Here is an 11,090-nt window from a genome sequence, read left to right on the forward strand (position 1 = left end):
GGCTTCAACTTAGTGAAATAATAAAAAATGAAATATTCATATTAGACACTTTCTGCCAGAGGTTCATTGCCCAAGAAGCATCAAACAGTTTGACAGATGGAGCCAAGGCCCAGGAGTGGCACCCAGGACCCAAATGCCTGACACAAATGACTTGGGACTATGACTCTCTGAAGAGAGGGCAGCAACAGCGGGGAGGTGAGCTTGCTGCAGGCAGCTTGGGCTGGTGCTGAGGTGCTAGCTATGACTGCCACCGCCAGTTCTGCCAAATCGAGTGAAGCTGTTTCTGTTACAACCCTGTGTCCCATAATTCAAACAAGTATTGAGGCAGCTCCCCCTTTCCATGAACGTAAAACACAAGGCATGTACTGGTTATTACAAAACTGAAGCATCTTCTGCAGAGTTTACAATTGTATAAGCAATACTTGTATGAGCAGGCTGATAATACAAAGCAGTTAGTTAGCCCTTTAAAAATTCCGCGTTCCTTCTTGTATTGTGGTTTGAAACCATTTCAGATGCCTAAGCTAGTGAAATTCTTCATTATCCTTAACCTTTATTTGACCTTTTTGTAGACGATTAAGTGGATGATTTTTGTTTTGAGCTTAGAGGTCATTCATCACTTTCATGTTTTTTTTACGAGTAGTACTATAGAAAGTAAAGCATCTAAGCAGGCATACATGCTTCCAACATCAGAATTACGTTATGTACCTATTGGCTATGTGTCTTTGTTTACCAAGTATATGCGCTCTTTGGCTGAGGGAAAGAAAAGGTAATTTGAATGCGAGAAAATGCACATTTCTACTGTTGTTGAAATTATACAAGCCTCCTAATTTGAGATATTTTGTAGTTCATTTAGCATGTATGGATCACTGCTAGTTATTCTAGAGTAATGCGGAATTGCAAAACAAATGTTCTTAATATGAAACAGACTCCTGCGAGGTTTACATGCCATACATTCTCCCAAGAGCAAGTGAAGAGATCTGCATGAACAGTCTAAGCCTTGGTGCCATTTAAAATACAGCATATTTTTTCAACACACAGTTAAAGATTTTGAATATCCCAGCTTCTGTTGGGACAAGGTTGCTTAGAGGATTAAACGGGCAAATTCATGTGCAGGAGGGACAGGAACTCAAGTGGAGTGAGATAATGGATAGGAACAAGGACTGGGGAGAGAAGAAAAGCTGATTGAAAGCTGCCATTGAGTGTAGGGAGCCTGGGATGGACTAAGCAAGATCAAGAACCTCTGTACAGTGAAGACCAGTTGAATAACAATAAAATTCCTAGTAGCCATGGATGAGGAACTTGGAGAGTAAGGGAACTGTCTGGGTAAAGAGGTTAGGGCTGTGTGCTCAGTGATAAAGAACACAAATTGACAAATGTTTTGAAAGGAAAATTGGAAGCTGGAGGAAAGCAAAAGTAAAAGAAGAGTCAGGAGGGATGAAATAAAAAAATACCTAAACAAGACAACTTTGGATGGGGCAGGAAGCCATAAGTAGCAGAAATATGGGATTATAACGAGATGGTGCCAGTTGGGACAGACAAGACTGGACCTCTCTGTCCTGTATATTTGAAAAGCCAGAAACAATGTTACCCCAGCCAGAATACATTCCCCTCTGGAGACCTGAACAGAACCCAGGAATGACAATTCTTACCTTCCTCTGCAATCAGCAAACCTCCATGAAAACACCTAGAAATGTATCCTACTCTCCCTATTCAGAGTCCACCAAGAGGGTGACAGTCTTACTGTTTCTGTCCGTTATTTGGCCAAGTGGTAAAGGCCTCTAGTACTGTGTATAGAGCAGTAGTTTCCATGTGGGACCGTGGATTACTTCTAAGGGTATTTACAAAAGTAACTGAGAAAAGCAGCCTATGGTTGGTAAGTGTAAATGCGTTAAACAGAGTTCTGTGCCTCCACTGGGAGGCTCATGAGGATCATAGATTAAAAAAAAGACTGAAACTCACTGATCTAATGGTAGCAATATCCTTTTGCATGTTTTTTTTGTTTGGTTGGTTTTTGCTTGTTTCAATTGAAGAAAAAAGAGCGCACAAAAATAGTATTAAAAGAGTGTTAAGATTATATGGTCAAGCAGTCAAAAAAATTGCTGTACCGTCAGTCACTATGCACCTATATATGCCAGCCTTCATTATCTTATGTACTGATCAGAATGGATCTGCTCTAGGGGTAAACAGGATTTATGAACCAAAGAGGACTTGCCTATAGGAACCTGATTCTTTTGTCACAGAATACAGAAGGTTGCAAATAAGTCAGGGAATGGAAAGGTGTGTGATGGTTACATGGATGAGGCCATGAATACTCCCTGGAACATATATGTTCTGTTTTTATTTCTGGCACAGATTCTGAGGACTTGCAATGCAAGTGGGGTCACACCAGTTCTCAGAACAAGGTCATTAAACATGCTTTTTTGTTCTGTCGATGCCCAGAGACCCAGTGTTCGGCTGGTAAGAATTGTAACTGAAAACAGGACAAGATGAGCTTTGACTAAGAAATGCAAAGATCATAGAATTTGGTTTTAAGTGTTTTATATAGGACACCTAAAGTTTGTGACTTTTTTTTTTTTAATCATAAACACTGTCAGTTCACCTCACAATTATATTATTAATGGATTTATTTTCCTGTGTAAAAACTCTGCTACCCTAGGGGTAGCAGAACCAGTCATTATTTTCCGTTATTCAAAACGTTATTTAAATAGACTTGATTCTCATACATAAAGAATAGAATCTCACAGTGAGGAGAAAAAAAAAATTGCTTATGAACTACTGTCCATTCTGTACACAGAGCAAGGAGGACTCCTATGAAAACTAATACATCATTATTCAATTAGATAGCACCAGAAGGCTGCATGTATAAGAGGAGACTGACTTAAGATTTCATGGATTTGCCTTTCTCATAGTTTTTGAATGCTTGTCTTTGTAACCTAAATGTATTTAAGAGCATGTTTTTTGTTTACATGCACATGAATATATACCCTTAAAGTATGCTTTTGGATAGTTCCTGTTTGATTTAGTATGCACTATTTTCTAATGTAAGAAATATTTTAAAAAACACAAAACAGAAAGTTGTATGTCTATCTGTTATCTCTTTTAGGTTAGGATTATACCGAGAGGCTGAAAAACAATTTAAGTCAGCTCTCAAGCAACAGGACATGATTGATACAATCTTGTATTTGGCAAAAGTAAGTCATTGATTTGCTTGTTTCAGAATGAAATAAAATTCCAGTCTATCCCTGAAAAGTCCATATACCAGAATAGCTGAGTATCCAGCTCAATATGTTGTTAAGTTTTGTAGTGTGTGAACTCCATACAGACTTGAGGCAATCCATGTTAACAGTTAAAACAGAATTGATGTATGTAGTTTAAAAATATATTTTGGAGCTGCTAGGTTTCACAAAAGAACTCAACTTTCTTCTAGGTTACTGTAATCTTTGCACTAAACTGCAGTGAGGAAGACGCTAAAGAATCATTGGAGCTTCAGCCTGGAAAACAATGTAGCTATCTGTGGTCTCCTAGGAAACTAATGCAGTAGATTAGTATATGACAAGTGAAGCTCAAAAACCTAGTTTCACAAGCAAAATCAAAATAAAGGGAGCTTATAGGAAGCAGTCAGAGACCTTGAAACAGAGAATGTTCTGTCAAAATAAAGGCATTAAAAGCTTCAAAAGAACAACTGGCCCAGCTAAGCATTGGAATTACTTGTTCTTGAGGGTACATGTCAGATTCAAGACGTTTTCCAAGGCATTCAAGAAGAGATAGCCTGTGAAAATCTAAGACCTCATTTTTCTTCCTCTAGTCCTAGAAGCAGATGAAATCAGTTGCTTTTTGTCAGCTCCGTTGAAGCCAGCTGTCACAGATCTGTCCAAAACAAGTCATCACTGCTAGTAGATAATTCAGATATTCATATTATGGTACTTGCTTATATTATGATATTTGCTGTACCTTTACATTCGTTTAACAATTTACTTTTAGTGTTTAAACTATTATCATTGGTATCTGAAGACATGTCTTCAGTACAACACTTTTGTTTGAGTTAGTTTACTCAATTTAGCTAAGTCATTTTAGATTTCTGTCACTAGCAGGAGTAACTCTGCAAAACACTTGAGCTACACAGAGTGATTAAATTAGAGTAATTGGATTTAAAAAAACAGTGATTTGTAATGGGAGCTATATCATTACTAGCCTGAGTAGGAGCACTTGAACTTCTACCTCCCACTCTGTAGACCAGCTAGCTCAAGTATAAGGCATCACACAGCATAATTTATAGACTGTGGGTGGACAGGCAATAGAGTAGGGCACCGAGTTATTGTTCAGTATGATAATACTGGAGCAATAAGGCTAGAGTTAAGCAGCCATTGAAAAATAATAGGATTGCCTCAAGTTCTGAGCAACCTAATATACACCACAGCACCAATTTTTTTAAATTATGTTCATTATTACAACAGCTAGCAGCTATCAGAATTCTTTTTTTACTGAAAGCTAAATCTCCTTTGAAACATAACTTATGGAAAAATAAAAGACTGAAAGAAACCTGAAAAATAAAGACCCTTTTAATACAAGTCAGGAGTGCTGAGAATTTACAGAGTATTTCATGATCCAGCAGAGCTGGAAATGGGATGTTTGTACCAGAGATAAGAGAGATTCCAAAGAGAACATACAGGCACTCTGCATTTAGCATCAAAAGCTAAATGACTGTAGCTATAGTGCTCTTGAAGAGCAGGTCTCCCCAAAGTAGCTGTGGAATGCGGAGCTTTGTCCCACCCAGCTTTTCATTTCTCCTGTTGCCTATAGGGACAGCGGCTATACCGCAGAGATAGCGGGCAGTGTGATACGCTGCTGGATGTGGCATGCTCGGGCATAGAAATTCCTTAGTAGAGTTTGTGGCTATGTTGCCTTGGCTCAGTGTTTGCACAGAGGATCTGTAATGAGGGTATCTTTGGAGTGAACCTCCAGAGGAAGCACAGACCAGGCCTTGAGCCGTTATGTTCAGAAAGCATAGTTCATAAACAAGCAAACAGCGATAAAAAAGGACCAGCTCTAATGGAGTTTCCTGTCCTCCATTTTTTGCATTGTTCCTCTAAGAATATGAAGATAGCTATGCTTCATAGCTAGATAAGGTTAAAAAAAAAAAAGTTAATTAAAATTCTCTCTCTTAGTTCCAAAAAAGTTAAATTACTTGAAGGTATAGCAGTGTGCACTGGCTTACTGTACTTATTTAAGATAAATTAAACTCAGGTAAATCACTCACAAATGTAATATTTAGAATAAAACAACCAGCCTAGGCTCCTGCTAATTAAGAAGGTATACCTAGCTATCATGTATTCTCTTTCATCTGTGTACTTTCCCCTGAAACCCTTTACAGAATAATTTAGGTGTAGAAAACTGTTGCTAACAGAAAAATAAAACTTCAGATGCTGATTAAAGAAAGGAGAATGGAGCATGACAGCCACAATGGAGGCATTCATTTAAAGTTTAAAATATAATGCAGACATTAAACCATCAGAGGCTATGGCATAGTTTCTAAATGAAAAACTACAGCAGATGATTTGGAAGGCTATTTTAGACACAGTGGCATCGACAGATGGAGTGAATTAGGAATAAACTGTTAGTTTAAAATGTATCAGTAATTGCTGGTGTCATTGGTCCAGACTTAGTCTACCAGGTACCAACCTTTCCACAACACGCAACCCCCTCACTCTCTTATTGCTTTTTACAGAAAGTAATTAGTTTCCTAGCCTAAGACAAGAAATGCAAGTGGTAGCAGCAAAATGACTGGGAAAAAAAAAAATTGCCCCCCTTTTTTTTTCAGTGATGAATTTGAAATGGCAGTCCCTTTACTAGGGGCGTTCACAATCTACAGTTCTTTAACATTAAGAATGACACTTGAGTGGCCTTAGAAAATAATTCTTTGTAAATGTCTATAGCAGTATATATCTATAGATATGCAAGTAAAGAACTCACTGACAGCTTTAACTCATACTTTGATTGCTGATACTCAAAAGTCTATGAAGCCCAAAGGCAGAAGCAGAAGATGTGTTTGGAGGTTTCTCAGGAGTACAAGTAATGCTGATATTTTTTTCTCCGTTGCATCATAAGACATTTGTGTCAGGATACCAGTCGCAGAGTGTTTCCCTTTTTTAGTCCTATCAATTTTTACCTTTATTTAATGTAATATTTCTCCAAGGAGAGCATTTAAAACATTTTCACAAATCAGAGACAGATTAATCACTGTAGTTATCTAGTTTCCCAAAGTATGCATTTTTTTTTCCTATTGCTGTAGCTGGTTTAGATAAACCCCATAACAGAAGGGCTTGAGAGTTGTACTCTCAAATAGCTGCAGAAGTGGTCTCTATGCAAAGTGTTGATGTCCTCCATCCAGCTTTACACGAAGTTGTCCACATCACACGTTGTTAAAATCAGCACAGAAGCCAAAAATCACAGGGACTAAACTGCCCTCTTGCTTTTAAGGGATTTTATTGTCTATGACTGGGAAGGTTGGCAGAGCAATAAGGTAACTTCCACGTGTCACTGCCCTGTGCAGTGCATTCTTTTTTGGCTGAGTAAACTATTTTGTTATTCCAGCACTAACAAGCTGACAATCTAGTTTTTTCAAGCCCAAACATATGTTTTAAAATGTTAAACAGAGAAATATTCAAGGTATTGCCTTCTCCTCAGTGTCAAAGTATATTATTTTCATATGTTAATAAATAACAAGTTGGTTTATTGATACTGTTCGTATGAATTAATAATGTCTAGATGATAGGCAAGCAGACGTAATTATTTTAATCAGCCTATTTTATCTTCATTACAGAGATTTATTCAGTATTAACGCCATTATTTTCCCAGTGTTGTTCACCACGTTTGCTAATGGCTCACTGCGTAAAGGGAACAGTGTCATTCCTTCCATTTAGCTCCCTTGTCAAACAGCAATACCAGCATCAGACATGTGACATTTGTATGCAATTTTTATTTACTTAGGTGTATTTGCGCTTGGATCAGCCTGTAACAGCGTTGAACCTTTTCAAGCAAGGGTTAGATCGATTTCCTGGAGAAGTGGCTCTTCTTTGTGGAATTGCCAGGATCTATGAGGTATGCACGTACTAAACAATCTGTAAGGTGGCCAAGGTTAGCTGCCTGAGCAAGGAAAAGAGCCAATCGTTCAATATACCTGTAAGGTCATGAAAAATTAACTACACTAATTTCCAGTATCACTAATGCGAAACAAGTAACATTACACAAAGAAGTGACCAAAGTAATGTCAGGGAAACCTCGCAGACTTATTTGTTTGACTGGTTAATCACACCAGTGAGATCCTAGTTTTCCTTGTTCAGACACAAAGAAGCAAGCCCACGTTAAGTCAGGTGATCCAGAAGCTGTCCACGTAGCTATATCTACTTCATATATTTTTAACTGGACTAAAACTGTTTGAGTCACCAATAGCCTGTTGGCAGGATTAAACAGCAAGATAGTCTGCAGATCAATGCTGTCTTTATTAGTCCTATAGGTCACTGTTAATTTCTTAAGCCAGTGAGTGCAGTTGGAATGTGAATGTTTCTTAGTTTAGGAGGTAGATTTTATTTTAAATGGAACTAGTTTTAAAGTAGTGGTTTCATTTCAGGTTAGTAGCCACATATTTTACATTCTAAAAATATGTATTTTCATATCAAGCAGCAGGCTGGAAAAATTGTGTGATACTGAGTTTTGGTAATGATGTTATTCCAAAACGAATATTTTGAACAAAGTCATGAATTTTTTTGTCTATATTCATGCTTGGAATTCTTGCCTTTTCTCATCGTTCTCATCTAACCCCTAGGAATTAATCCATTTTCATTTTAAATGCTTTTTGTCCTTTAGCGATGAAGAAAACAGCTGCATAATTTTTGCAGGCCTGCCTTTCTGAATTGTTAAGCAGTTTTTAATAAGGATATTATTTTGCAGAGCCATACAAAGCATTACATAACCCCTTTAGGAATTCTTAAAGAGCAGCGTATAGTTGACATGACATAGTTTTGCGCTGACGCCTGAGTGCAGAATTATAGCTTCATTAGCAAAGATTTGTACTGCAATACAGGACTGCTCCGGTTACCTGCACTCACAAGTGGAATATATGTATCAGGAGTCTTAAGAGTTTTCTTCTGTGTCACTACTTTTTGACAGTGAAAAGAGTTGCAGACCTTTTATTGGTTTAAAAAAAGAACGTCTACTATTTATAAAGAGACTATTTTAGTGTTATTTCCTTTAATCAAAGGAAGTGCTGTTTTTCAAAGCTAACTGTGCATGTGCTGCTAAAGTTAAATAAAAGCTTTTTCTTTAGTCAGGTTGAGCATACAGTGTAACTACAGTGCATAGGTAGAAAATATTCCTCTCTAAATGCAGAAATATTTTTTGACTGCTTTAATTTACTTTATTCTAATAGGGGGTGAGTCATGTGGTGACTTTCGCTCCTCAGAAACAGTATGACTTTGTTCAGAGCAAAAAGTCCACCCCAATTCACCTTCCCACTAGCATACATCCAAGCATATGTTTCGATACAATATAATTGTCTTAAATGGCACATCCTAGTAAATACAAGTTTTGGTAATTAATCCACGACTCCTGTTTTCGAAGGCACATAATAATACTTCCTATGCAGTTACATTCTCATTTATGGTCAAAGCATTTCATGAGTTAATTTACAAAGCACTGAAAATGAAAATCGGCTGTGCAGTACTATCTGTCACGAGACAGTGTACCAAAAGCACCAAGTACCAATTGCACGTGCTAAGTTTATGACCAGTATTAAAAAACTAAAGTCTTCCTATGTCGGTGGTATCCAGTTACGACAGGTACAACTAGCCCTGAAAAAAATTAATAAACGTTCTTCTCATGGATGTGAGTGTGTCAGTTGTAGAGATGCCAAATGCTGATGTTGCATTGATCAGAGAACTGTAACAGCATACATAATTAATCTCAGGTAGTTAAGTACTGTACAGGGCACAGATCAAGCACTCTGTAGATTGACATTTTAACAAGTTTTGTGATAAAAATTGGTGACACAAAGCAGAATTAATCTTTTTTTTCCCCCTCGTATAGGAAATGAACAATATCTCCTCAGCTGCAGAGTACTACAAAGAGGTCTTAAAACAAGACAATACTCACGTGGAAGCCATTGCATGCATTGGCAGTAACCATTTTTATTCAGACCAGCCCGAGATAGCTCTGCGGTTTTATAGGTATCTAAACTTGGAGGGGAGGGAGGGAACAGAGGGTAGGAAGCTGGACACGTAGGAGGGTAATGTGAAGGGCTGATTTTTGTTATGCTGACAGCAAAATAAGAGTATTAGGAGATGGTCGTGGAAGGATGAGCCAGCATTTCAAAAAATATCACCATATAATCAGCATGTCAATTTATGCGTCTTCTCTACCAGCGATAATTACGTCTCTCTTTTAAAAACTTGTAAGCATTGCATGCAAAGTGTGCAGAAGTGTCAACATAGAAGATTATCAAAACAGTTGATTATTTGATTAGTAAACAAGAAATAATCTTTCACAGCATGAGGCAGTCCGAGAACACTGGGCCTTTCTCTCAATTTCCTTTGCAGTTGGGAGGCACACGGACTTTCTCTTTAGCCCTTTGAAAAGGAGCAGTCTTTGAAAAGCTGCATTTGAAGTCATATGCGATGTGACCACAGAATCCCTTGCTTGAACACAGGCTTGGGTTCCCCTTATGCTTTACTGAAAACAATAAAGACACTGTTAAACTATACTACTTACTTTTCATCTGAATACAGTCAGAGTGCAAAGGAGCCTGACTCATATTCCTAAGTCTAAGAGCAGATTAAGTCAATGTAACACTGCCATGTCAGTTCTGTAGTACCTGAGCTCTTCTATGCTGTAGGTTCACAAGTAGACAGTGACGCTGCACAAAGCAGCCCAGTTTTTCCCTGGTCCTCTTAGCATACCTTTTTCTCTTGTAAATATTAATAATCAGAATTTTTATAAAATATCTCTATCCTAAAACACACATTAAACAAAATCGATATGAATCAAAATCTGTGAGTTTTGCTTTAAATATAAGATTAAAGTAGATTTGTATATTAAACATACTAGTAGTGATGAGAGTAGTGCTGACGGTCAGGAATCAAGGAAAAAAATTGAAATGTGAAGAGTTATTCTAAAAGTAACTGCAAAAAATTACAGCTTGATTAAGGTTGAGGGATTGAAGAGAAGAGATGGAGAAAGGGGAAGTCTGCATACAAGCTCTGACTAACAGTAAAGTCAGATCATACGGCACAGTCAAGAAGCCAAAAGTTTTATAATTTACAGAGAATGTTTTGCACAACTTTTGATTCTGCTAGTCAAAAAAATGGCCTGCACTGCCCTTCAAGAAACCTTTACCAAGTGTAAGACCATAACAAAAAAGTCTGAAAGAGCAAAATAACGTACTTGGCTGTTACACCCTCGGCGGACTGGGAAAAGGGAGAAGAGAATTTCATCGTTTAGAATAGAACCTATATTTGTAATTAATCCAGAAAATAGATTTAACAAATATTTCCTCTCAATGTAGACGACTCCTGCAGATGGGTGTTTACAACTGCCAGCTTTTTAACAATCTTGGCCTCTGTTGCTTCTATGCCCAGCAATATGATATGACCCTAACTTCATTTGAACGTGCACTTTCTTTGGCTGAAAATGAGGAAGAGACAGCAGATGTGTGGTACAACTTGGGACATGTGGCAGTGGTATGAAAAACGTTAATAAATTTTCTGAATAAATATTTTAAACGAAAAAGTAACTGGAAAAAGAATAGCTTGAGAGGAATCATTGCCCTAGCTTGAGGTAAAGTACGAAACCTAATATAGTACAGGATAAAGTACAGTATAAATTTAATTAAGGGTTTATTTGCCCTTTCAGAGAGAGAAAAAAGCAAGAGAAGAGGTCTGTACATCTTCACAGAATGAGGCTTCCTCCTGCTAAAAGATACTCCCTCCCTACCATCTTTAACTTTCCTTTCCAAAAATTTGCAACTCATACAAGACCCCTGAGGGCGTTTGTTGCCATATAAGCTAATTTGACAAGAAAAGGAATACAAGATATTTCGG

At 37.6% G+C, this 11,090-nt stretch overlaps 1 protein-coding gene across 2 annotated transcripts in view; it reads left to right on the forward strand.

Moving 5' to 3' along the window:
* Nucleotides 1-11,090, forward strand: part of TTC8 (tetratricopeptide repeat domain 8) — a 45,585-nt gene that overhangs the window by 29,317 nt on the left and 5,178 nt on the right. The window contains exons 9-12 of one of the 2 annotated variants that reach the window (XM_068946762.1): nt 3,104-3,191; nt 6,988-7,098; nt 9,082-9,221; nt 10,556-10,730. In XM_068946762.1, the coding sequence (XP_068802863.1) occupies nt 3,104-3,191; nt 6,988-7,098; nt 9,082-9,221; nt 10,556-10,730 (514 nt within the window). The remainder of the gene's footprint in view (nt 1-3,103; nt 3,192-6,987; nt 7,099-9,081; nt 9,222-10,555; nt 10,731-11,090) is intronic. The other variant, XM_068946763.1, reaches the window with a different exon arrangement.

Source organism: Struthio camelus, chromosome 5, assembly GCF_040807025.1.
Source record: "Struthio camelus isolate bStrCam1 chromosome 5, bStrCam1.hap1, whole genome shotgun sequence".
Lineage (NCBI taxonomy): Eukaryota > Metazoa > Chordata > Aves > Struthioniformes > Struthionidae > Struthio > Struthio camelus.